Source organism: Cheilinus undulatus, linkage group 3, assembly GCF_018320785.1.
Source record: "Cheilinus undulatus linkage group 3, ASM1832078v1, whole genome shotgun sequence".
NCBI lineage: Eukaryota > Metazoa > Chordata > Actinopteri > Labriformes > Labridae > Cheilinus > Cheilinus undulatus.
Genome location: NC_054867.1, coordinates 34714162 through 34741559, shown reverse-complemented (window position 1 = coordinate 34741559; position 27398 = coordinate 34714162). Strand labels below are relative to the sequence as shown.

General features: G+C 39.7%; 1 protein-coding gene across 6 annotated transcripts in view; it reads left to right on the top strand.

Moving 5' to 3' along the window:
- The window catches only part of kaznb (kazrin, periplakin interacting protein b), a 205780-nt gene that overhangs the window by 147967 nt on the left and 30415 nt on the right, over positions 1-27398 (top strand). For 5 of the 6 annotated variants that reach the window (XR_005991717.1, XM_041783801.1, XM_041783803.1 and 2 more), the window contains exon 5: positions 4229-4336. Coding sequence is in view for 5 of the 6 variants with exons in the window: in XM_041783801.1 (XP_041639735.1) it covers positions 4229-4336 (108 nt within the window). In the remaining variant the exon portion in view is untranslated. Of the gene's footprint in view, positions 1-4228; positions 4337-12240; positions 12420-27398 lie in introns of those variants that run through there. The other variant, XM_041783802.1, reaches the window with a different exon arrangement.

Below are 27398 nucleotides of genomic sequence, written 5' to 3'. Positions count from 1 at the left end.
AGTATGTTTTCTGTTTGGTGAATACACCTTATGAGGTGCTGTTTTTCTTTTCTTTCTTTTTTTACAGACTCCTCAATTCAAAACAAGAAGTAAACAGCTGAGCTGGGCAGCACTGGGTATACTCATCCTATCGTGTCATTGTTTTGATTGAGAGCCCCCAGAATTTGTGCATTTACAAGACTAGTACTGCCACTTTAACAGCTTTTTCCTCCCTCATTTTGACATAAAGCTGCTTTTAAAGGAAACACTGATACCATGTCAGAAATAAACCAAATTTATTTTTATATATTCATTAACATATCAAATTTAAACAGAGCAGATTAATCAACATATCCACAATACACATCAATGTAAATATGGTGGAATTAGCACAATAGCTGAATTTCAATAGCTTTACAGAGCCAAAAACATCAAGAGCATCAAAAACATGACATGGGATGAAAACAAGACATTAGAATAAGAATATGTGAAAATACAAGATTAGAAAATAATTTTTTTGAAATGTGACAGAAATTATTAAAATGTATTCAATCTAAAAAGTAATTAAGAAGGCAAACTAGGTCATTTGCAAAGTTTCAAAAGATATTAGATCAGTTAAAAATAAATATTAATGAAATTATGAGAGTTGTTTAAAAGAGAAGAATAAACTGACATAAATAAATCTGGACATTTTATTTACCACCACAGACCACCACAGCTGATGGGATTGACTTTAATGGGTACCAGTACATTTGCATCAACACTACAACTATGCAGATGTCCTATGCGTCTACATAGTTGTAGTGCAGCCATTGTTATAGGGAAGTGTTTTTTTCCTTCTATGGCAGGTAAAATCGTCTGTTATGAACAAGGTCTGTTGAAATAGGTTTTACTATTTATAGCGCTCAAGAAGTTAGTCCATTTTGATATCTTTCCACCACTGACAGAATGGGACATATCACTTTCAAACATTTATTTCACAGGTACCTTTTCCTGAGAGAGCATCTCATATTATTAGAGTCGTCGGCTCAGCTGTCAGTCAAACACACCTAACAGCTCGTCCCTGCAGAGGCCTTGAGGCTGAAGGGACATTTATGGATATATCAGCAGATTTTTTTTCTCAAATTCACTTGTCTTTTCTTTCTGCCTGGTTTGACACCAGAGAGGTCATAGACCTGCACAGCTTGATCTCATAATTTCCTTAACCTATGACTTCTCACAGCAGAGGTTGAAGCTGGCAGAATGAGGTGACAGATATACAGCCCACTCCTCAGGATATGCCTCTCCAGAGAACATTCACATTCAGACACAATGACAGGCTGCTTGAAATACAATGGACCTGATCTAAAAGCCCCCACCAGAATGAGGGGTCATGTAAATCAGTGAGAAGTTCAAAAGACACAAGGACACGTATATCCACCTGTGTGTGGTTCATTTTTATTATGTTAAATAAAAACACTGCTCCATTTACAGTATGACATGTTTCACTCTGTTAAAGAGGTCTCGCATTTCAGCTGTAAATTTATGTATTGACATTTTTAAGCATAAAACGAGCCGCCACCTTAAGCTAAATGCTGGAATAGATCGACTCTGAATTTGTTGCTCTGCCAGCCACCTCATCTTCTTCTCCCTCTTCCTCTCATTACTGTTACTGCTAAGTAAAGCAACCTTCAGAGCAGCCGGGCATGAGCCTGCTTGCTGTCCAATCTCCATATTAAAGCCTGCAGAAAAGGTCAGCTTAACAACACCTAAACAGTTATTGACAGGTCAGGGGGACGGAGGAGGGGAGAGGGGAGGAGAAGGTCAGTAATCTGGATAAATATCACAGTCATGAAATTGAAACTGTCAAAATGTTCAGATCAGGAAGGAGGGAGGCTGAGATCATTGTGGAGGAAGAGTGGTGCCCAGAGACACCCAGGCAAGCTTTTATTGGGTTTTGATATTGAAATCATCTATCTGTGTTGCTTTTAAACTCCTTTTCCCCACCGTTTCTGCTCATCATTTCCACTTTTAGCTCATTTGTTCTTCTATTAACCTGTTTTTGCCTCTTTTTAACCCCTTTTACTACTGTATTTTGTAATTTTTGCTACTTTTAACCTGTTTTCAACTCTTTTCTTGCCATATTTTCACCAAATTTGGCCCATTTAATTGTCACTTTAAACTCATTGTTTGAACTTTTAGCTTGTTTTTCTAATTGTAGTTTAAATTTGAAAAATTGCCTCCATTCAAACCCTTTTAGTACTTTATCTGGCCATTTTTGCAACTCTTTGCTACTTTCAAACCATGTTTACAACTTTTTTTTCCCATTTTTGCTTCTTTAACCCTTTAATACTATTTTTTCACTAATTTTTGCCACTTTTTAACTCCTTCACCACTTCCCACCCATTTTCCACTTACATTTTTAATTTTTGCCTCTTTAAACCCTTTTTTTAACACTTACTTTGGCACTTTGTGCTACTTGTAAACCATTGATGACACTCTGAATCCATTTTTGCTGTTTTTAAACAATTTTTCACAAGTTATGCCCATTTTTGCCTCTTTAATACATTTATGCCTATTTTGGGCCATTTTTTTTAACCACTTTAACCTATTTTTCCACTTTCTGCTTTTTTTCCAATTTAAACCAATATACGCCTCTTTTTAAACCCATTTTTAACCCATTTATGCCAATTTTTGCCAATTCTTTCCACTTTTTAACTGCTTTCACCACATTTTTGCATTCATGTGTCTAATTTTTGCCTCTTTAACCCTTTCTTTTTTTTTTCAATTTTTTTCAATTTTTTGCTAATTGTTGACACTTTTGAACTCCTTCCTCATTTATGCCAATTTTTGGGCTATTTTTTGCCACTCTTAAATGATTTTTCCACTTTTAGTCATTGTTTTCCAATTTTTACTAATATATGCCTCTTTTTAAACCATCTTTAGCACTTTATCTAGCACCTTTTTAGCCCATTTTTGCATCTTTAACCCTTTAATGCCAATTCTTTCTACTTTTTAACTGCTTTTCACCACATTTTTGCATTCATAAGTTCAATTTTTGCCTCTGTTCACCTCTTTTCACACTTGTGTATTTTTTACCTTTTTTCCCCTACTTTTAACCCTTGTGTGCCATTTTTATCCATTTTATGCCTTTCATTTGAAGTTGTCCCTGTTCCTTCTGCTTTATCTTCATCTTTAGATTTGTGCACTATGTGCTATGGTTATCACACTTAACTTTACAGTGGACCATGATTTTGCTGAACCCCTGATTTGGCTGGGCCCTAGAAAGCTCTTCCCTTTATCTTCCCTCATGGGCAGCCCTGGAGACACCTGAGGAACGATGCTTTCTTTCTACATGGATGTTTTTTTCATGGTCAAAGCAGGAAACATGTTTAATTCCAGCATTTGCGCATTTACAGGAGGCGCTGCCTTTATCAAGTTTTAAATCTAACACTGACACCCTGAGGAGGATGCATAATATCAGCAGATTTACTTTCAATTTAAAGATTTTACATCTTAAGCCCGCTTCAAGAGGAAACCCCGCTCTCTGCTTCAGAAGCAGTCCTTGGCTGAGTGAGGCGTTTGCTGTCAATAACAATCAGTCTAATATTCTGAGCTCTACACATGGAGTTGAAACATTTAGAGAAGGGGGTGAAAGAAAAGCAGCTGGACAGTGCGACCCTGATGCTTTGATTTGCACTCCTTCGTTCCATTTTCTTCTTGAACTCTGCTCAGAAATCTCCAAATGAGAGTGGAGAAAATGTTGAATAGATGAGCTTCATTTGCTTGAGCTTAACTGAAGCCTGGATGTATAGGGAACAAAAATGGGTCAGCAAAATGTAAAGAGATCATATAAATGGAGAGATCTTATATGAAAAGAGATGAGATTTGAGAAAAAAAGTGTGACTGATGGAAAGAAAAAGAGGGCCAAAAGAGTAGCAAAGCAGTCCAACACAATATATAAAGCATAACTGAATTAAATCCTACCTACTAAGACAATTAATGTGTATTATTTCTTTATAATGTTGATCACAGCTGCGGTGATTTGTTGGACAAAATCACATTTGCATCATCTGAAAGCTCTGGAGTATGTGCTGAACTGATATCATATCAGAATAAATCATCCCATTTAACAATCCTGCATCAGCTCGCATGGCTGCAGTGTTTAAGTCCGATCCCCACATGTTAGAATGCACATTTGTGTGAATATAAATGAGGAGCCTGATGAGAGAATAAACATATTGTTAACTTCCATTTGTCTCTCCTGCAGATCCATCAGTGCATCACAGACAGAAGACGATGGTGACAGACATGTGCTACACGACAGAGATATCCAGCCTGATGGACTTTGGCACTCCAGACTGCTCGTTGGGAAAAGGTACGTGTGTCTTGCTCCTGTTGCCGTGGTGACAGCAGGAAGTGTGCATGATGATTTATCCTGGCAGTTAAAAGACACGGAGCTGTCAGCTCCACTTGGAGGTTCACATTGGAGCAGAGGTCTGCGCCGGCTGAGGGTGTGAGAAAAATCAGATAGCTGCGCTGCGTATCTGGTCAGGAGGGGACGTAGAGTTCACTGAAGGTTAAATAACATGTTTGTCCCATGTCTGGGATCATACTGAGGGAGGTGATTGGGATATTATCAAGCTTTATTGAACTTTTTGTTTTATATCAGAATCGTACATGGTCCTTTCACAGGCGCAGAAAACTCCTAAAAATGCATGTGTGCATGCAAACAGACATATTGTTCCCGCTTTACCTGGATGATCCCTCCAGTGCAAATTTGTCACAAAAAAGTACAGGTGAGCTGTTATAAGAATACAACAAGGACAGCAGGAAAATTCAGCAAGTGAGTGGGAGAGAGTAATCGATATAATGTTTGCACATGACTGGTGTGACTTACATGCACATTATGAATCTGCTTTTATTATGATTTTTATATTGATTTCAGGTGGACAGTATGATCCTCTAAGCTATTTTGTTGATACTGTGAATGTGTCCTACTACAGGGATCATTGATGTAAAGGCACACACTCTCATCATAGTAGCACATGGTGGACTCCTCTACTTTGTTCTAAGGAGTGCGTTTGTTAAAACACCCACAGAAATGTACAACAAAGGAGTGAAGACGTGACTGGTGTGATTCATAAGAAGCCCATAACTTACCAATAACTCAAGTGACTTAGGCTGCATTTACATTAGGGCTACAGAACTAGTCCTGAGTTTACTTAGAGAGGCAGTCTGGCTGCAGACTGTACATCTCTGATGGCTCCCCTCACAGAACATTCATGTGAGACGCCATCTCTGCCTGATATGACACAATCCAACGTATTTCCATTTTTAGATTTTTTTTAAGAATTCATCTTTATTCATAAACAAAGTCTGGCAGTTACATTCATGAAATAACCACAATGCAAAAATGACAGACTAAGCAACAGTCCATAAGTAAAACAGAAAAAAAGATCAGAGGTCTAATCCAGGAAGTGTTTGAAGACCTGTTTTAGAAGTAGTTAACAATGGCTTGCCTTAACTTCAGTAGGTTTAGCTGAAGCTAACATAACTATGTTAGCTACATAATTAATGTTACTACATAGGCCAATGTAGCTAAGATAGCAAAATGAGCCTTAACAAACAGAGATAAAGCTAATGTAGTTACGTAGCTTACATAGCATCTTTGTGAGCTTAGCTTTAGCCACATTAGCTACACTCAGGTTCAGGTTCCTTTATGTGTACCAATAGGCAGATTAATTTTCATGGCTACATTATCTATGTTGCTTAAGCAGGTGACTGAGCTACATGATGCTACACTCTCCAGACTTTCCATTCGGCTTTATTAAACATTTTGTTATCAGGATTTACAAGTCAGGTTTTTATCTTTAAACTTTTGGTATCCTAACCCATGACTCAACCCTTACCCTGAACACATGTTGAACATGATTTTATTTTTAACGTTTTAGTGTGTATTTCTGTTCTGACAGAGACATCATCTCACTTAGAGATCAAAGGTGTACAGTCTGCAGCCAGACCCCTGTCTAGAGAGGTGGTCTTGGGTATGATTCAAGTGGACTCCAGCATGGTACATATGAGATGCTAATACCCTGATATGGTACAGAGAGTTGTGTCAGCTATGAGATGCATTATAACAGTGTTTCCCAACCATTTTCCCTGGCGTCCCCCTTCATGTACCTAACAATAGTGAATCCTCCCCAGGACCCAAGAGAGAAGGAAAAGTGACACACTGCACACTCAACATAGATTTTAATTGCTTCACTTGAAAAACCCTAAAAAAAGGTCTATGCACACTTTTCTTTCTTCTCTTTTCTTTTTTTTCAAGATTTGTTTTTAGACTTTTTAGTGCCTTTATTCGACAGAGGAGGACAGTGGATAGAGTCAGAAATGGGACGAGAGTGGGGAGAGACTGCAGCAAAGGACCACAGGCACGGGTCGCGCCTTAGACCGCTAGGCCATTTGCGTGCCCAGTGCATGCTTTTCTTATCAAAAGACCTTTGCATAAACAACTTAATAACTGCTTTATTATGGTTTTAGTCAATATTTGCAAATCTAAGAGCAGGCAAAGCCTCGCGCCCCCCCTAAGATCTTTGGCGCCTCCCCGGAGGGTCCTGGACCCCAGGCTGGGAACCAATACATTAGAACACAACTTCTTCAGCCAGTTTTGCAGTTTGTCTACACTTCTGTAAAATGCACAGTAGAAATGATTGGAGTCTGATCAGCACAAGCCTGTTATGACTTTCTTTGTAAGTTGTAGACAGTGAGTAGAGTCATGTCATCATACCTGCACAGCACGGGTTCAAATCTTTGTTGTTGCATTCAAATCTTTAGTAAAGCTGCTATACTTTCCATCTTTTTCATTCTTCTGTTCAATGCAGTAAAATCAAATCAGTATTTATCAACTCTAACTAGCTGGGTTTTGTTTGCCATGGTTTCCTGTACATAAAACAAGCAGGAAATGTGGCAGCGGGACCAGAATATAACATAAAAATAGTAATGCTGAGTTTTTGGGTGGTGTATTGCAGAGTGATGCATAGAGCAGCACACAAGTATGTCGAGCTCACAGTGGAGTGGGTAACACAGACACCAGGCTCTACTTGGTGTTTTAGACATGCATCAGATGTATTTGTACCTTTCCCTTCAGACCACATCCTTTGGATCCTTCAGAGTGTCTTGCAGAGCGGTGTGTGATTGTTCTAGATAATAGCCTCTCTCTTTCTCTCTTGTGAAGTAATCAAAGTGACTAGCCTGTAATAATAGCTACCATAAGAGATATTGATCGTGAAGTCCAATGATCGCTTGTATATTGTTGCTCAATCTATAGGCCTTGTGTCCATGACTTTTCCCCGTTATTACGACCGCTGTTATTCTCCTTTGTTCACGTACCGATACCATACGAGAAAGTCCGGGGCATAATTGTTATTCTGATCCTTTCATCCACTGCTGCCTCTTGCATATGACAGAGCGGGCTCAGCAGCTATTAGACAAGCCTCATGTCATTTTCATCAACAATGTGCAGCGACAGTGGTGACCTCAGTCACTCATTCCCCTCCTTCCCCTCTCCCAGAGCCCATCACTTCTGCTTTCAGTCTCCCTCTCCTCATTTCTTTTTTCCCCTTCAACCTCTTCTTCCCTCTCAAGGCTAGCTAATATTTTAATGCTGCTCCGTCCCGGCTCTCTATCAACACTCCCCAGCACTGATAATGCAGACTGACAGGTCAACCGTGTGCAGCTGAGAGAGGCGAGTGCGGTACAACGGCGAGGGAAAAAAAAGAGAGCTTTTAGGATTTCTTTCTGGCTTTAATGTGAGCAAAGCAAATGAATGACATAGTGATACAGGGAGTTAAGCTGAAGAATAAGGACACCGAGGAGTGGAAAATTTCAGACTGAAGAACTGTCAGGTTAAAAGCAATGCTGTGAAAGAGCGTCAGTGTAGCTGAGAGGCAGGCTACAGCATGACCTTGGAATTATAAAGAGCTACATTTGGTCAAAACGTTTCTTACTCAAGGATATGATGGAGCTCCTCAGGCAGGTAAAACAGGTCTAATTGAATCAAAGTGAGTCTAATTAGCTAAAGTTCCAACATTATTTGTCATGGTGAAATATTACGGCTGTTAAAACTGCACTGATGACCAGAAACTAACTTCATATGTTTGCATTACCTCCTAATGAGGTGTTAGTCCTCTGTAAAAGGGTTATTGTTTGATTTGTTTATCTTAGCAAGAATCAGTCAGACAAGAACAAGTCTGACAGTAATCCTTGAGGTGTCAGTGTGTGATTGACAGATCCATTGCCTCATGTGACAAGTATCTGGTTAGGGCACTTCTGATCTTCGGAGAGAGCTAAAACACTGAGTGTCAACTTCTGACAGGCAGCACAAATGGCACGCTCGCTCTGAACTGCTGTCTCATCTTCAAATGTAAAAAGATTTAGCATGTGTGCCACTGACTGTGTATTAACATAGACAATGTCTCTCTATCCACTGCTGTGCAGGAGTGAAGCCAAATTGTTCCCAAAGATTGATGCGGACATATTGTAATAGTGGAGTAATTTATGGTGGAACCATGGAATTCATACCGCCACCTCCGCTAACAAAAGAGTACAGTAAATCTACTGACAGGGTGTCAAAGATTCCTCGGGTCGTCACGGTCCACTCCAGAATGCATTCCAGTGTCCGTTTGAAACAAACACATGTATGGAACATTCAGTTTCTGTATTGTTAGTTTTTGTTGTGTTTTTTTCTCCTTTCTTCTTCTACTCTGCTAATCCAGCTGAGGATGATGGAAGGCCACAAATATGTCAGCAAGCCTGTCAATCATGAAAGTACATCTTCCTTTTCTGCATCAAATGAACGCTTGTCAGGAGTTTACGAATAAGTTAAAAACCCAAGACTTTTTGAGATCAAAGGCTACAACATTGTAAACACAAGCATGTAGGAAGATTTACCATTTTAGTTTTTGAAGGTTGATTTTTGGGGTTTTATGCCTCTTTTGTAGACAGGACAGGGGCTTGCGCCAGAAACTAGGGAGAGGGAGAGAGAGTATAGGGAATGATGTTTAGGAAAGAAGCCACAAGCCATATTTGTGCCCAAGCAACCCTCTTTGCAGGACATCAGCCTCTGTAAACACCAAACATAACCACTAGGCTACCTACACCCCCAACCCTGGGATATCTTACTACAATTGGCAGCGTGTCTGTCTGTGTGTGTTAATTTGCACACCACACCGTTGCTCTAGTTGTCCTTGATACCCTTCAGAGGACTTTTTCAGTGTACTGGTTCGAAACCGGTGCCATTAAAAATCATAAATATGTACAAATTTTCTATAAAATCCTAAAATGTTGTACCAAGTCATCATTCAGGGACTTCTGCTGTGTACCGAAGTTGCTCTGACTTCCAAATCAGAATTAGGAGTTTTTACGCATATTTTTTTAAGACATTAACTTAGAATTTCTGAGTTCAGAGATAAATGGAACGCACCATAAGTGACAGAGCTGGAAAACAACTGGACTTTGTCGAAACACACCCACAAAGAAACATATTTGGATGAGATGATACACATGCTCCATGACCCCTGATCAAAGTAAGCTCTCTTTGGAGCACTTTTACAGGAGTTGTGTCACACGTTGCTCATTTACTGAGAAATAATGGTTTAATTGTTGTCTTGTCAGCTGTAGTCGCCGGTGCTATGTAAACATGTTTGAATATGGGTCTGTCTCCTTGTTTCCAGTATCACTTGGCCCACATTGTTAAAGCACCACAAAAAATTGTGTGCACTAAAACTTTGTAAGAAGGCAAAAAGCACAGCTTTGATGCTCCCTTTATTGTGTTGTTGGCCGCACATACGCACCGGCACGCAGAGACGCTGAATCATTAGGCAATTATTTGGTGAAAAAAAAACCTTTCCATGCAAATACCGCTTTTAATTAAACACGCTGTCTGGGTGTGCAGATGGCCTAGCCGTCTATCGTTCTACCCATATCTGCGAGCGGCCTGGGTTTGAATCCGATTTGAGGTCCTCTGCCCCGTGTCTCTCCCCACTCCTATCGAATAAAGGCACGAAAAGCCCAAAATTAAATCTAAAAAAAAAAAACAAAAACAGACTGTTATATGTATGCCCCTTGATAATTAACATGGATTGTCAAAATCCATGCAGGGTGTGGGCGGGACTTTACATACCTGTCACAGGTGCAGGCATGAGTGGATGGCACACGCTGCAAGAGTGGGCAGTAATGGTCAGAAATCCAGTGGGAGTGGGATTCCGAAAAGATTCCTGTGCAGGACTCTAGTTACTCTAGTTTATTATAATTCCCAGAACTACCTACTCTTTCCTATGTTCATCATATTTATCCACATATGTTGACACTGGTTTGCAGATTTGGCAAAAGACAAGATTTATCTCTACGCTGTTTTTCAGCCAACTCTAGAGGTCTCTCAAGTATGGCTAAAACTTCCACTTTTCCCGTCTGTTTTGAGACTCTGTAATTCTCCCTGGACTCCTCTGATGATTTATATTTTCAAATGTTTAATTGTACATGGCTTTTGGCTGGAAACCAGAGTTTTTAAAACATTTACCATGCCAGTTTATGAGAGAAAAACCTATTAAACATGTCCAAGTGATCAGTCCAAGTGTAGTGACAGGGCTTGTGGTAAAGCTGTCAGCAGCGGCTGCCTTCCAACTATGACACATGTATGCCAGTGCTTACTAAACTTTGATGCTGTGGCAGTAATTAACAGGATGACCTCACAAGAATCAATGGCAAACACAAGTATGATGTGAAAACTATGTGACACTGATTTTTTTATTTTTTTAAGCAGGCCTGCCACAGAAATGGCTGGGCCCCTGAAAAGCTCATTGGACAGGCTTCTTCTGAAAAGTGAAATTTTTAAAACAGTTTGGCTGATAGCATGGCTTATATGATTGCAGATGTTTTTTTTAATCACTTCTTTTCGCTTTACCGTCTGACAGTGCCGTTATTTTGTCTCATGGTTTCACATGATAGCAGATAAGAGTTCGTCCCACAGGTCATATCTTCTCCCTAATGATGAATCTCTTCCATAAAGCTTGAAACATTCCAGCACCATCCAATGTGAGTCAAAATGATCACCCCCATTTTTTTGTATGAAGAAACCTACTTTAAAACACTGCTCTATTTCCCAAAGCCGCTGGCCATGATTGGTGGACTGTTTCTCCGAGACAACAGCAGTTTTGCCCATTTTAGCCACAGCCACAGCTCTAAAATTGGTTTCACTCCCAGACGGTGGCTACTTTGCCCTTCTTAATATACAGTCTACACTCCATGCATACTCATTCTGCTTTCACTTGTGTTTTAGTATTCCAGTTTTGTCACTCTTGGGCTCATAAACTAAAAATCCATTACAAGCTTATATGCAGCCAAGGTCTGCAGGCTGAATTAATTCAAATGCATCCCTATCTGTTTTTTTCCACCTGTACCTGCCTGAGGGTTTCAGGGCCTAAAGAGCCCTTTGAGGCAAACTGGGCCAACCTTAACCTTATTCGCTCTGACCTCACATGTCCAAATTCCCATCAGTTATCGCACAACCTGTCCGAACTTCAGGCAAAAGAGCAGTTAAAGATAACACAGGAGGTTTCTTATTAATAATCCAATCTCAGAGTGTAAAGGCAAAGATGAACTTCATATCAGTACTCCTTCCTGTTTCATTTCTAAGGTGATTATAGTGAATTTCACACTTGTTGCATTTTTATTCAGAGGTGTTTGCTTTAGCAGACACATGTCCACATTCAGGTGTCGACTAATGTAAACTCATGTAGGCTCCAAAGACAGCATGGGCTCAGAGGGAGCGCATGACTTTTAAACAGAGGCCTTTATTGTTCTCTGTTCAGTGTAATTGCACTCCCTCTCCTCTGCTCTCTTTCAGCCATCAGGTGGAGTGAGAGCTCCACTGACTCACCTGCTTTATTTCCTGAAGCCAAGGTGCAGTTTGTCTTCCCCTCTTCCTCCTCCTCCCCCTTCTCTTTGCATTCATACACTAGAGGAGAGGGGGCAGGAGTGGGTGTGGGGTGAAAGTTGTCCTAGCTGCTTCAGGGCGTGTCACTTAACAGGTACACGCTGAGAGTGGAAAAGAAAGAGACGCACAAACAGAGAACAGACGGAGAGAGAGAAAGAAGCAGGAAATGTAGCTGAGCAGCTCTCTCATGGGGGGGACGCAGAGTTCTTGGTAACCTGTCTGGGTGGAGCTTCAGAGAGCAGGGCTGGGAGCGGCCGGCTGTGTTGGTGCAGTCTGTGTGTGTTGGTGTGAAAGGTGTGTGCTCTGGTCTGTGAGTCTACACGTGGTGTGTGAGCATGTAAAGTGTGAGTTTCTTTATGGTTTGTTTTTCACCTGCTATGAGAGCTCACACCACGGTTGACAGTGGAGCCGAGCGGAGCCTGTGCCGAGGAGGACATGAGGTCCGAGAAGGAGGAGGGGAAGGCCGGTGAGTGACAGATAGAAGGAGAGGTAGATGCCGGGGCAGATGTTGCTTGTGTGTGTGTTAAGTAACTTGCAGGCCATATAAGCGTCATGGGAGTGTGTGAGCTGGCTCAAGTTCACATGTGTGTCTGCATTGATAGTATGAATGGAATTTGAATGGCATAGCTAAAAGGCTTTTTAAACCAAAGATATCCATGTTTGTCATGACGTTTGGTATACATAGACACTTTTATTTTTCATTTCTTGCTGCTTCAGCCCTTCGTCTGACACATGATCAAAAAACACACTTGTTTTAAAAGCTGAAGTGAGGAGTGTTTTGCTGGTGAAGAAATCAAATGAGTGCTCACGTCTTCTTCTGACGTTACTAAAAGAAACTAGACCATCACTGTCTAGATTGATTATTTCTATATTCTTAATATTAATGACTGAAACTGTTGCAGGAGGATTGGTGTTTTTAAAAGAAATCAGGGGGATATCCCTTATGACATCACAATTATGGCATGTACAGACAAATCCAGCAGAGAGATGTGAGGTACCAGAGGGAGAAGGGCCTTAGTAAGGGTGGTGGCCAAAAACCTGATGGTCACTAGCCTGCTTGGCTTTCATGTGAAGTTTTTTTTTTTTTTGAAAACTCCAAGAGAACTTTAATATGATTTGCACTGAGGAGAGGCTTCCGTCTAGACACTCTGCCATAAAGCCCAGGTCAGTGGAGGGCTGCAGTGGTGGTTGTCCTTCTAGAACTTTGTCCCATCTCCGCACAGGATCTCTGGAGCTCAGTCAGGCTGAGCAGAGATGATCGGCACCTGATTTCAAGTTTTGATCCAAGGGGTCTGAATACTTACCTCAATGTGATATTTATGATTTTGTTTTTAATAATTTTGCAAAAAAGATCTGTTTTCGCTTTATGGGTTACTGACTGTAGATTGTGAGTAAAAGTGTATTTTCAAATGTAGCATCACGCTGCAACATAATGAAATTTTGAAAAAGGAAAGGATCTGAATATTTACTGAATGCATGTTACTATTGTCAGATAAGCTACTAATTTGGTTTTGGACAAAAAATTTTATCAATTCACCTTAAATCTTAAAAGTGGATAAAATTATGCTAACCTGTATGAGAACCCACAATCATAAAGATCTGTGTATGTACATGAATTATTATAACATAGTAAAAGAGCAGATGATAACCTTTTATGTTTTAATGTATTGGTGCTAGAAAGTCAATATGTGTGTTTACTGTTATATCATAAACAGTAAAAAAATAATTTTTTGAGAGTGATTCCAGTTAAATCATGTAATTCTTAAGTTTCCCATCCACTGCAATTTCCCCATATGTCTGTAACATATTTAATTTTGAACAATAATACAACCCATAGTATAATTACCTAATTGTCTACAAGTATCAGACTGAAAGGTGCTCTTTGGCCCAGATTCAGTACATTATTCTTGCTTTGTTGAAATCGGTCCACATGGCGGCACTTGTCTAACTGAGAGGGTAACTTCACTCAGGGTGCAACAGTGTCCCACAGGCATTCTGTCAAATAATTTAAATATAATGACAAAACATACTTACAGTGATTAAGAACTGTATCCTTAAAACTAAAAACGTGTTCTCTCAACTCAGAAAAACAGAGCAGAAATAGCTATTTCAGATTTTTTAACTTAATATTCAACTTTTTAAATTACTTTTACCGTTCGGTCTTACAGTGTAGGTTGGGATGATCAATATTGGATATTTGCTGATATTCAATATGCCAATCATTGCAAATTTCATTCAGATTTAATTTGCTGCAAGACTTCAGCCCTTAAAACACACTTTAAGGTTTAAAGGAATGAGCATGAACAAAGACAATGACTTCAGCTGGCATGGATCCATTGGTCCTACTTAAGATTCCACAAACTTATTGTGCATATGGCCTGAATTAGATCAATATGTACCAGCACTTATACTGATAATTACAGCAATTTATTAATGAGAAAAATCAGTAAAAAATACCATGTCTGCCCATATCACTAATTAATGTTTGAAGCTAATATCTGGTGATAATATGACCCACCCTGATCTCAGTGCTCTTTATACACAATTTGGGTGGACTATACCAGTGTCTCTTGCATGATACTTGTCTCACTTGTCTCTAGTTACATGTTTGCAAACATGCAGTGATTATAGCAGTATAATTATTGCATTGTGAAGAGGCCAGACCAAATTATTAACTAAGTATTTGCTAAATGGAAGCTTGTTTCTTAATGTAAGATATAAAATGGGGTAAAAATTCAATGAAACTGCTGTAGGTTTTTTGTAATGGCTGGTCCATTGTTGACTCAATAAACAAGGGGAGTAAACAGAATTTTAAGATTACACAAGCTTTGAATTGATTCTTCTAGCTGACCTTAATATTGTGTTATCATAAAAATTAAATGCTTATCTGTTAATTTTCTATAATGATAGTATGTAAATGGAAAATAATTGTCAGATTTTGTGCTGCATCTTCATAGCTCAGAGGATGTATTAAATCTTGCACAACCTGAGCAAAAATAACACTCAGGGATATCTTTGTTGTTGTTTTTTATTAATGCCATAAACGGTCAAAGGAGTACATGTCATGATTAATATGAAGCTTTTCAGAGAAACTTTGGTTATTTGAAGTCTAAATGAGTCTTTTTAGAAGAAAGGTTTGTTTTGAGGTCATGGACAGGTTTTATGTGCGTATGTGGGGTTTGGTTTCTTAGCAGTTCTTCATGATCAAATGCTCTCGTGTTTGTGTTGCAGTGGTATTTGAAAGTTTAGAGCTGAGTTTGATCCCATTGTGTTTTTGTGGGCTTCCTGCTCGGTTGTTGTACCCTGAGGTCACTACTAAAAATTGCAGAAGATAATGAGTTTGAGAGAACGCACTAAAACAGACAGATGGCACCATCATTATAAGCTTCACACTCATAGTTTTGTTGTAAAAAGTACGAGAGACAACATGTGGCACATCTCCATCCGTCATTGTTTATGGTTTCAGTGTCATTTCTCTCAGGTCTGTGTGAACTAAAGCTAACCAAGGAGCATTGTAATGCTCATCATCTCCATAAATGGTGACTGACTATTAATGAGCTTTTTTTGTGTTCATATTTCACTTGGTTTTATCTCCACAGTGACTCTCCAAGTTTCTTTTTCTCTTTTGGTAGCAGCTCCAGCTGCAGAGCGGGCGTCTCACTCAGCTGGTGGGATTTTTCTGCCCTGCCCCAGGACATGAGGGAGGTCTCGAATCAAATCATCTAGATTTCCATCTCTCCTCAGACCAGATCCTGCTGGTTCTGACAGATGTTAAATCTCCAAAATAGATCCAAAACAGAGACAAAAGGCCCTGCAGCGCTTTGTTTCTCTGTGGTTTACACAAGTTGGTTGAGATTATGAGCCGCGCCCTTTGCTGAGTGCTGTGATCAGCCAGTATTGTAATGATGCTGGGGCCCAATTCAAGTGTTTTCTCATTGGGTGCTTTCTGTTGAACCTAATGTGTGGTTTGGTTTGGTCAGTGTGAATGCAAGTGTACTGCGCTGAGGCACCAGGCACTGGGTCCAGGCCCTCTTGGTGTGGTGGTCTTAGGTGCAATCCAGGTGGATTTCAGCATTCATAACCATCCCCTGTTATGGGACAGAGTTGCATCAAAACTTCTAACCCCAGCTCGCCAGTTTGTCCTCGTTTTTCTCTATGCACGGTGAAAGTGATCAGAATCTAGTCAGTAAATGGTCTGCTATGACGGACATTATGCAAGTTGTAGTCAGGGAGTGGAGTTACAAAGTTGTAATATCAGTGCTGTGCAGGTTCATTTCCTCCCCTGAGCTGCATGGTAGAGGTGTAAGTACAAAGAAGGTTGTTGTTGGCGTCTTAAGGCAGGCTCAGACTACACGAATTCAGCCAGATTTAAGCCCAACTGCAACGTTGCAGCTCATCATCAAAACTCGGGCCCGATTTAGAGTGTTGTGAATGACAAACGGTCTTGTAGTATGAATTAATGATGCGTCCAAGACGCCCAACGACCACAATTTTCCAAGACTAGCATGTAAGAATTTTTCTTACATTGTCGTCTAGTTTGACACCCTGACCTGACGTCAATGATGTGAATCCTAACGTTTAATAACAGTAGAATTCCCTAAAGCTAATGTGTAAATCTTATTTTATTTAAGTTATCACATGCATACCTTAAGTCCTATCTGAAAGAGAGTCAGTCCATATTGTCCTTCTCTTGATACATCCATACTTATTATCCTTAATCCAATCCATAATTGTTTCGTATTTCCCTTTTTACAAGCAAAAGACTGCTAAAATCACACTTCTGTAGTAGAGTGAAAGACACTCCTCTACCCCCCCCCCCCCGCCCCCCCGTCAACGTGTGAACTCTGACTCAGTCGGAGAGACAGTGGTGACGTCATACGGCAAGTGGTCAGGATCACTCTTGTAGTGTGGCCAGGTTGTCAGCAAAAACGGGGCAAGATTTTTTGTTGTATAAAAATCTGTTTGTCTGACATCGTTCCATCATAAATGACCAAAAAATTTGTGTAGTCTGAACCGGGCTTTAGAACAACATCCATGTTGACAGGATGGACTCCTTCACTGTCAAAAACATAAAAAATCATTTCTCTGGCCTCATGGTAGCATCTTCTTCTTCTTCTTTCTCCTTGGGGGGTTTGAAACCAGCTATGAGCATACCGCCACCTGCTGTATCGGGCTAAATACTTACGCAAGTGGGTCAGTTACACTTGCTAAATTGAAAATGTGCATAAAACTCCAGAATAGACTCCACTAATGTCAGATTTCAAACCTCAGTTTTAATACTGATAAAAACCACCGAGACAAACCACACCAGATAATGAGCGCTGTAGTGGCTGAAGGCGGGATTTTTTTCCCCCCTTATAATAAGCAGCAGCAATGTTACTGTAAACCCCTTAATCCAGTCTTTGTCAGGCTAAATTAACTTGGCTCAAGCTCCATATTTACCATACATAAGAGGTATCTCATTAACAGAGGAGGAGATAGATTTAGAAGAAAACAAGCGCTTTAAAGCTAGAAGGCTCAGCGCAATTAACTGAATATGAAACAGGATATCAAATAAATACGGTAAATTTGTACAAATTCACATTATTATTAAGGATTTTCTTACACAAATCAAGGAACTGTCTGATTCCTGCTATGAGCCACCATAGCAGCCAGGTTGGTTTATTTAATGGCTCGCTTATTCCCTCCATTCAAATGAAACCTTAAAAGCACAGTCATTGACACCATGTGTCCAGTGACAGTGAATGAATTCAGTCCTTGACAGCCATGTTAGAAATCTAAATAGCCTTGTCCAAGTTCTCACTGCTCATCCAGCAGCACATCCCTGGCAGAGTGCCTAATCTGTACATAATAAACGTGTGAATCAATTACAGCTATCTGCACTTGGCATCCTTGCTCTGACCTCAGCTGTAATGTAAACCCACGGGCGATTAATTAATGAGAGCTGGTCCCAAAAGATACTGTATACTCACACTGATATACTGTACACTGAGTGCCCTTTAAATACAAGCAACAGACGAACACATGGCAAAAATCAGATGAAAACAGGCAGCACATACATGGTTCAATTCAGGATTCAGATGTTTATAGAGGAAAAACAACAATATCATCATGGTACACTGTGATTGCTTAGATGTACTGAACAAGAGAGGGATGTTTGGTCTGCAGACCACGGTGTTTTACCATTAAGTAAAATATACTCCAGTCAGGTAGGTTTGAGGGCCAGCAGGATGCATTATTTATGCCTGTATGTATTAAAGAGAGGCAGTGTAATACCCACAGTAGGAAATTGACCTGACCCGTACATGAATGTTGGAGCTTTTCAGGATGCAGAAAGCACCATGCCTGGAGTCTAAGCGTGTCAGAAAGGGAATAAGGCTGCTCTGTTTTACCTTTTTTTCCTATCTGCTGGAATATGAGATGGATGCTAGTCATGGCTTTAAGTGCTATTTCTAGATTAAGCATGTCAATCTGAAACTAAACAACCCACGCAGCTCTATACAACCTCCATTCCATTACTGCTCAAGTTCCCCCTGAGACGACGGTACAAATTAACAATAAAGATTCTAAGTATAGTCCTGCAGATGATTAAAAAAAAAAAAAGTCCCTAATCGCTGCTGCCTACCTCTGCCACCCACCGACCTCCCTGTGTTTAGAGGCTCAGCAGGGAGCTGCTTACAAAATGAATATTTTTATTTGTGAAGCCTTTTAGTCTCAAGCTTATCCCCCCTTTCTGTCAGATATCAGTTTGTTGCTGATTTTATTCTATTCTTGTATAATCCTAGAGGAGTATTTGGGTTGTCTTTTTGTCTGGAGTTGTAAACAGAGCGTTCGTCTTTCACGTATTGTTTCTGTTAGAGGAAACAAATCAGCAGTCTTCTGTAGTGGGGTCTTGTAAGGTTATCACTTCCACAGATTTGGACTAATGGCACTATTTTGTTAATTTTTTTTCTCTCTTTCATGTTTTTCAAGCTAGTCTAGCTATCTAAAGTCATTTTAAAGCTCTTTTTGACTCAGTGCCAGTTTAAGAGTCCGTTGGGGCCCAATGCAAAAATTCAAAAGGGGCTTCTCCAGCCAGCATTTATCACTATTTCATGAAAAATGGCCTGACACCAACAAAAAGATAGCAAAACTGAAACACTGTTTACATCACAAGCTCACAAGTATTTAAAACATGTAACTAGAAAAGCACTCGGAGAGCGCAGACCTCCACCATTAGCACTATCTCCCAATAGTAAAGAATCTTTTAAAACATTCCTGGATCCAGACAATGATCCGGATCACTCCCGAAATCTAATCAGTTCTTCCTTATACCATTTGTGACATTTCCTGAAAATTTCTTTAAAACCCGTCCATAACAAACGAACAAACCCACCCGATCACATAACCTCCTTGGCAGAGGTAATAAACATGAACAAAGGAAACTTAAATAAGTAAATATCTTCGAGTCAAAATTGTGTTGTATTAAAAAAGCAAGCCTGCCCTTTTTACCAAGCTCATTTTGAATGTCAACATTATGCAGAATGTAGTGCTAGTGGAAGTTATGTTATTTAGAGTGTCTCCCCTACATTTAAGATTTTGACAGGTGTCATATCAGGTGCCATTTATAAAGCGATTATCTGCTCTGGTTTCCACTGTATTGCTTCTTAATGCACCATACTAACTTATAAATGACATATAAAAACTTATCTGAATTCTTGAGTTTTATCTTAACTCAATTTCTCTTATTTCTAACTCTTTTTATCTTATCTTAATTTCTTGAATTTATTTGTTTGTAGGTTTTAGTTGCTTTTATGTTTTGTATTTGACAAATGTGGTTTTTAGGTTGGTTTTTTTTTAACTTTTAGGCTCTATGCTAACCTTGCAAAGCAGATGGATTCGCTCGTTTCCGTGTTTCTTACTGGCAAATCCATTTTGGAAAGCTCCCGTCTGAACAGTTTGGGCCCAGTTAGAAAGTGACAGGACCAATCAGCATCAAGGGGACACAGCGACAATAACGTGGATGCTGCTAAAGCATACGTTTTTACAGAACTTGATGATATTTCTTCGTTAAATGAAGAACAAAGAACAGCATTGAGTTGTTTTCTTTTCAAAAACAACAAAAATCTTGTACTGACATGCCTGCAGGCACCATAGTTCACATTATGCAGCAATTTATGGAGTTTATTCGTTGGTAGCAGCGCAACTCGGTTTGGGACTACAACGTCACGTGTTTTGTTGCTCTGATTGACCTGTAAAGATGTGACAGAACTTTCATCCAATCACCCTCTGAGTTTTTTTTTCAAAGGCTCTGCCCTTTCTCAAATGCCATCTATGGAAGGTTTTCAGGTGTGTCAGGTTACCACTGTTCATAACTTCGGTAAATATTTTTTTTAATGGGCTGTATCAATGAAGTAGATTGGTACATATACCAGCTGTCAGATGGGGCCCTCTTACGGAGCAGCCTCACTTAATACGTCCAAATGGCAATCCTATGAAGCGTCATGCTCCGCACCTGTTGGAGTGGCTTTAGCACCTACATGACCTGATCTTAAAGTCGCTGAATGCCTTACTGAACACAGTAAAAGTGCATTTTTACTTGAGTGATCTGAGCTCATGGAATGCCTTTCAACAAACTCTATAAATGGACAGTTCAGGACTCTGATTTAGCCACTTTGTTTCCAGTTGTAAGAGTTTTGATTTATTTCTGCTGTTTAATAGTGTTTGTGGTTTTGTTTTGCTTTTTCAATGTGCTTTTAATCTTGACAGGATTGAAAATGAGAGAAACCTCAATGTCCTTTCAAGAATAAATGAATGTCTCAAATTAAATGAAAGCGGCCGAGGGGCCCAAAGCGGTTGGCCTGCCTTTCCAGCTGCCAAGCAGCATTTTTGTTAAGACTTAACTTGTTTAAGTGTTGCTTTGAGCTAAATGCTAAGTCTAGCCTGGCAAAATGAGGATAAAAAATGCACTGTTGTAATGTTCAGCATTTTCCTTATCTACACTTAGCACATTAACTCTCTAAATCTGTTGGAAATGTGTTTAGTTTTTTACATAAACTATCATAAACTATCATAAAAGCTTGAACTGATGGGTTGTGCAACAGCTAGTGTAAAGAGATCATTACAGTTGTTATAAATTAGCCTCAGGGAAGCATGAATGTTTGGCAGATATGATCTTTCAGCCTAATCTCTCAATTGTGCGACAGTGGCCATTGTTATTCTGATCAGTTCTCTTGGCCAGAGTTTTCATGAAGTCTTAGAAGTCCTTCAATATTGAGATGTTTTTGTGGTGACTGAATATTTGACACCTTTAAACCTATGCTCAGTTATAAGCAACAGAAAAGGTGTTGCATATGAGAAGTATCTGAGACAGATAGATTGTGTTGACAAGTGCTTTTCATTCTACATTTCACATTTTCTCTCTTGTGCAGCAAACTTCTCCTGAGACAAAGAGCCAAATGAGAAAGCACTCAAAGGCTGCACAGATTGTGAATATGATGAGCCTTATCTTAGTCTGTTGTAGATAAATAACCCTACAGAGTTTAATTCAGTCCAGCCACGCTCCATTTTTCCTGCCTGTCAGGACTACAGTGTTACCTGTGTGATGAGTTTAATCAGGAGCTGAAGCAGACTGCTGTCTTCTCCCGCAGTAATCTCAACTGATCTTTATAGTGTAATTAGTGGAGGCCAGAGCTCAGCAGACATATGCTCCTTACCTAATACAGTGCTCAAATAGCCAGCTGTGAGGAGATTCACACACGCATCAAACACACACAAACACCAATCAAATAATCCAGAAGCAACATGGGAGGACACAGCACCACTCAAAGTAATATAATGATGAGATTATACTCAGAACTGATAAGATAATATGCACATATGATGCCAAAGCTGCTGTTTGCTGTCTGGTGTTGATTTACCAAAAGGCACATTGACGCTGATGTGGACCAGGTGAGAGTGTTTAGATTTTCATCCTTCTACCATGCATTCAATACCTTGATTGTTTTTATCACCTTATCATTGGTTCGTAGATGTTTTAACTGCCAGGTAAAGTGTTTGACCAGCAGAGTTTTTTTTTAATCACATCACTGAGGTGGTGGTGTGCACAATCTGTGCTGCTCTAATTCAGTCGTAGGCATAAGGCTGCAGGCCAAGAGCTTATGATAATCATAGCAGTGCTGATATTCAGTACATCACTCCTTCTGTCTCTAAATTTTTCATAGGTGTGAGTGTGAGCACGCCTGGTTGTTTGTCTCTATAAGTCAGTCTGTGATTGACTGGCCACCAGTCCAGGGTGAACCCCGACCAAAGACAGCTGGGATAGGCTCCAATCCCCCATGACCTGTGAAGAAATAAGTGGTATAGAGGACGGATGGATGGATGGATGGATCACTCCCTCTAATGTAATATTGCTTTTATATAACATAGGTGGCAGTAGTAAAATGTAAAAACCAATGACAGATCATTTTGTCCTTCCTGCTCAAATAGTTCCACAACTTCAGTGAACCTGGACAGTTGCTAAGCAACCAAACATTCTCTTGCACTCTTGTGTCATCCGTTTTAGAGGAAGATACACAAACGTTGGCTTTCTTTAGTTTTGTAAGCTTTAGTTAATGCTACACTATCTACGATAACTACGTAATTAGCATTACTGAATAAGTGCCGCCAAGTTAGCTTTAGCAACACAAGCTTTAGCAGATGCAGTGATAGATAATTTAGCTACACATATAAAGTAGATACGTAGCTTACATAGCTGCCTTGTGAGCTTAGCTTTAGCTTTATTAGCTACCCGATTTGTTTGCTAGGTAGCTACGTTATCTACGTAGCTTATACAGCTTACAGAGCTATGTAAGCTATGCTCGCTGTGTTGGGATGTTTTCATGGGGGTTTCGAGCAGAGTTGATCTTCATCGGGAAGTTTCTGCTCAAAACGTCACGTTGGTGCAATAAATGATTGTATTTTTTGGAGCCCTGCAGTGTGCGAGACATCTTTGTTCTTTGTTAGTCTAATTTTCGGCTCAGCACCTGCCCACCTTGGTTCGGATGTATGTGTAGACTTTTTTCCCAATGTTTTCATGGGGGACAAGCTTTTTCCTGTAAGCAGACTGTTAACTCAGCTATATCAAGGCCTTTTTAATCACATTTTGCAGGTCAGGTTTTGGAATTTAACCTTTGGTATCCTAACTCTTACCTTAACCCTAAACTGAAGTTTAATCTGATTTTATTTAGAAAGTTTTAGGATGTTTTTCTGTGTCCATCGGAAATGAGCAATTGAAATCACAGATGGTTGAGTGGTTTAAGGCATGCAACATGTACGCAAGCGGCCCAGGTTTGAATTCTGCCTGTGGCCCTTTACTGCATGTCTCTCCCCACTCTCTTCACTGTTTCCGAGTTGTCCATTGTCCTCCTCTATCCTATAAAGGCACGAAAAGGCCCAAAAATAAATTAAAAAAAAATAAAATAGATTGAAATCTCTTGACAGCCTAGTTTTAGTATACTGTAGTTTGACTGCATTTTTTTTGGTACTAAGGCAGCATGTGCTGTCATCATCAACAGCTGACAGTAGTATGACATTCCAGCCATGTATGTGACCTGACTTGAGAAAAAAACTACTTTTCTAGAGGACTTTGATGAATTTAATGAAATGAAGTGAGAATAGCTGCAAGATTCTTGATGTTTACTGACAAGATAGAATATAAGTGTTGACAAGGTCATAACATCTGAGCTTCTTTCCTTCGGCCTCATATCCCAGGATCAGGATACAGTTCATGTTATAAGACAACTTTCAAATGGTTTCAAAAAAAGTCATTCTCATTTAACTGTTTCCCAATTTATCAGTAGACAAAAAAAAAAAAACAAAACAAAACAAATCAATACTTGTTGGCTAGAGTGAGACAATAGCTAACATTGCCTTTATTACTGTATAGTTCACATCATTGTTAGCTAGTGTTAGCCTACCTGATATTATAGGAAAGGCCAAAATAAATTGTTAGATATCTGTGTACATCTTTGACACATTTATTTAAGCCCTGACGTAAAACAAACTCAACCTCAGCAATCCGGTGTGTGACACTATCAAACAATTATGGTAGCTGGGAGGTGGTTTAGTGCCAGGATGTTTTTGAAATGTTGCTAATGGGTTAGCAAATGTTTCCTCCTTTTGAAGACTCTCGGTGCCCATCGTCTCTCTGGTTGCTGATCTGTATGCTTAAACACACCACTATAACATCATAACAGAATCACATCAGTGCAGACAAGGAGTAATATGATAGATGATGGTTTTAATAAAAATGTTTAAACTATAACTTTATTGTTCCTGTTACTACAGAGTAGGAATTACATGAAACAAATCTAAAATAAATGTAAAAATGATGTAATAAAGTCAACAAGAGATGTTAGGTAAGTGTAAGCAGGAGCTTATTTGATCATGTGATTATCATGTTGTTTAGTTAGCATCATTTCAGAGACACAGAGCTGCTCACAAGGCTTCTTCAGACGCTTTGAATCAACAGTCACTGGCACTGCAGCTACACCTTTACGTAATGTGTCTCTGTTCACAGGAAGTCTCTGAGCATGCAGGACGTAGTCTTGGAAAACAAGTTTTTCATGTTTTTACTGGTTCATTCTAGGTAAAGTTATCAACACAAGGAGCGGATGAAAGAATAGCTTTATAGAGAGACGTTCCTTGTTTCAGACGTATCAGCAAGCTCCGGAAAAGAGTCATTGCTGTATTAAATAGACTCAGTGAGTAGTTGTCTTTAATGTTGTTAAAGAAAACTTTTTTTATTTTAAACTATTTACTGCTTTGTCATTTCTGCTAGTAATGCACCATACAGTGACATCACTCTGATGCCCTGCTGTGTTAGCTGCAACCCCTGCAATGCTGCAGCAGAAGATCTCTCAGCACTTTCTGTAGAAAGCCATTACTGAGCTTGTGCCTTAGCCTTGATTCCCACAAACATCCCCCCCTCATGCACACAACCCCTTATACCCTATACCCTATAAACCTTATCGATAGCATATTATAGCTGTGCACCAATACTATAGGAGCTGACTGGGAAGAAAAGAGGTCTACAGGAGAGCACACTGTACTTCTCAGACTCTATTCTCATGTTTCTGTGAAAACTGATGATTAAAAGACCAATGCCAGGTTTTTTCTATATTTAACATGTAAACCTATTAGAATAGCTTTAATCACAAAGACTATGAAGGGACATCTGTCCATTTTGTGCACTTTATTTGGTGTGTAGTGCTTGTAATGCAGTTTGAAAGTGGAGATCATGTCCTCTAACATGTTTGTTCCTTAGACGCTACAGCTGATAAACCATCTGCCCTGCCCATCACGCAGCTGTAGTGTATGTAAATAGGTTTGTTATATGGTCATATACAACTTCAGTAAAGCTGGGATCTAATAAAGAGTCAAAGCACCTGTTTATAAATGGCCATGTTTTACCTTATTACCCATAAACTGCTTTATTATGTCCTAGACTCCTCCAGTGTCCAACAAAACATTTTTTTTTTATATAAGATAACTGTACCCAGGAGACTTTTGTTAAACATTTTGCAGTAACAGTGAAGTTAGGCAGCGCTGCATGTCTACATATAGTAATAAAAAGGAGGATCTTGTTATCCAACTATCACTTACTGTACCTGAGGGATAAATGGATGAGAAAAGTCACCAATTGACACCTCTGGCTCTGTCTAGGGCAGGAATAGCAAAGCAGAACAACTGTAGCAACTACACTGACACTGATTTTAAATATCAGAGAAATTGGGGTAAAAAAGCAACAACCATGCTCACTGAAATTCCGCGAGGCACATCCATTGGCTGCTTTCACTGCAGGAGGTTTTGACCCCATTCTAATAGTCCCATTTCAATGTGAAGGGTTTTTTGCTTTTAAAAAGAAAATGGTCAATGAGCTTGTTTTTAGGGATGCATTGGTTTAACATCAGATATCAGCTGTCTTGACAGATATCAGAGACCAGTGTTTATTTGTGTCCAATTCATTTAATGCTGGCATCCGGCAAACCTCACTGCTGATTTAATTAAGAGATTGTTTACTGGGAAGAAGAAGTTACCAGTTGGACAAAGTCTGTTTTTTATGGTCAAACACAAAGGAAATGTTGGAGTAATGGTAGTATTTCACCAGAAGAAGTGATCAACATCCCAATTTGTTTATCTTCATACTTTTCATGGATGTTTAGTATCCAAGTAGAGAGTCAAAATCTACCTTGTGAGATTTTACAAGTTTATCAGTTTGTTGCATAGTCTGCTTTGAAAAGTTAAATTATGCTTTTAAAGAATAGAAATCTCTCATTTTTAGTTTGGATTACCCACAGATCCAGAACGTGTCCCCATCAAAACCCTGAGGTCTGCAGAGCAACAGTCAGTGGACAGTCAGAGAAATTGTGTATGGATTGTGTATTGATTTTAAAGCCTCCATGCTGGCTGTAGCCAAGGCCGGAGGCACAAAAACACCCTGAGTCAAGGGTGAACTCTTTCGATCTTGAGGTCAAAGGTTAAGGTCACAGGAGCTCATGTTCATTCCTCACAAGATTTACACATATCACGCTATCACAGAAAAGCATCAGCTTCTGAAACTGTTTTTTAGTATGTTTTCATGGGGTCCTCAAATGTGCCTCTGTGTTTTGGTATATCACCGTCAGATGGCAGATAAATGAAAAATGTCTGCCTTTACATGCAAAAAAAAATCCTTTTTTGCATGTAAAGGCATTTTAGCATTAGCATTTTTCAAAAACACAGGCCTGAAACCCTGGTCAAATGAATTTTTACAACTTTAATAAAGCCTCCTGCTACTACTGGCCACTGTAGCTTCAGTTAATAGCCACTGCCCTCCTGTCAAAGCTTTACCCTGGTACTTTGCCAGACATACACTTAGTGGTTAGCATGTCATAGGAATATCGTGGTATGAAAGTTTTTTAAATAGGAAATGGAAATAAAGTTGTATGTTGCCTGTTGAGGGCTATACTCATGTTTAACTACTCAACTGAAGTGATGAGTAACCACGATAGAGCTAGCAGCTAATTTTAGCCACGCTCTACACAGCATAACAAGGTCACATTTCTGCTGACACAATGACCCTGTGATAGTTTGACTGTTTCCCAAACATGTCCTCCTCTTTAGACTAGTTGGTTACGTGCTATTTAAACAGGCATGTAGCCACATAGGAAAACAGGTGCCTGGGAACATCTTTGCACACCTGGATTGGGGGAATTTTTTGCCATTCTTTTATGCAAATCCTCTCAAGCTCAGTCAGGTTACATTGGGGCTGTTGGTGGACAGCTATTTTCAAGTCTCTCCAGAGATGTTCAACAGGGTTCAAGTCAGGGCTCTGGGCCACTCTAGGACATTCGGTCCTGAGCGCTGTGGAACAGGTTTTTATTGATGATATCTCGAGTGGTGGGTAGAGTACACAGTTACCGTACTCAAGTAAAGTACTGTTACT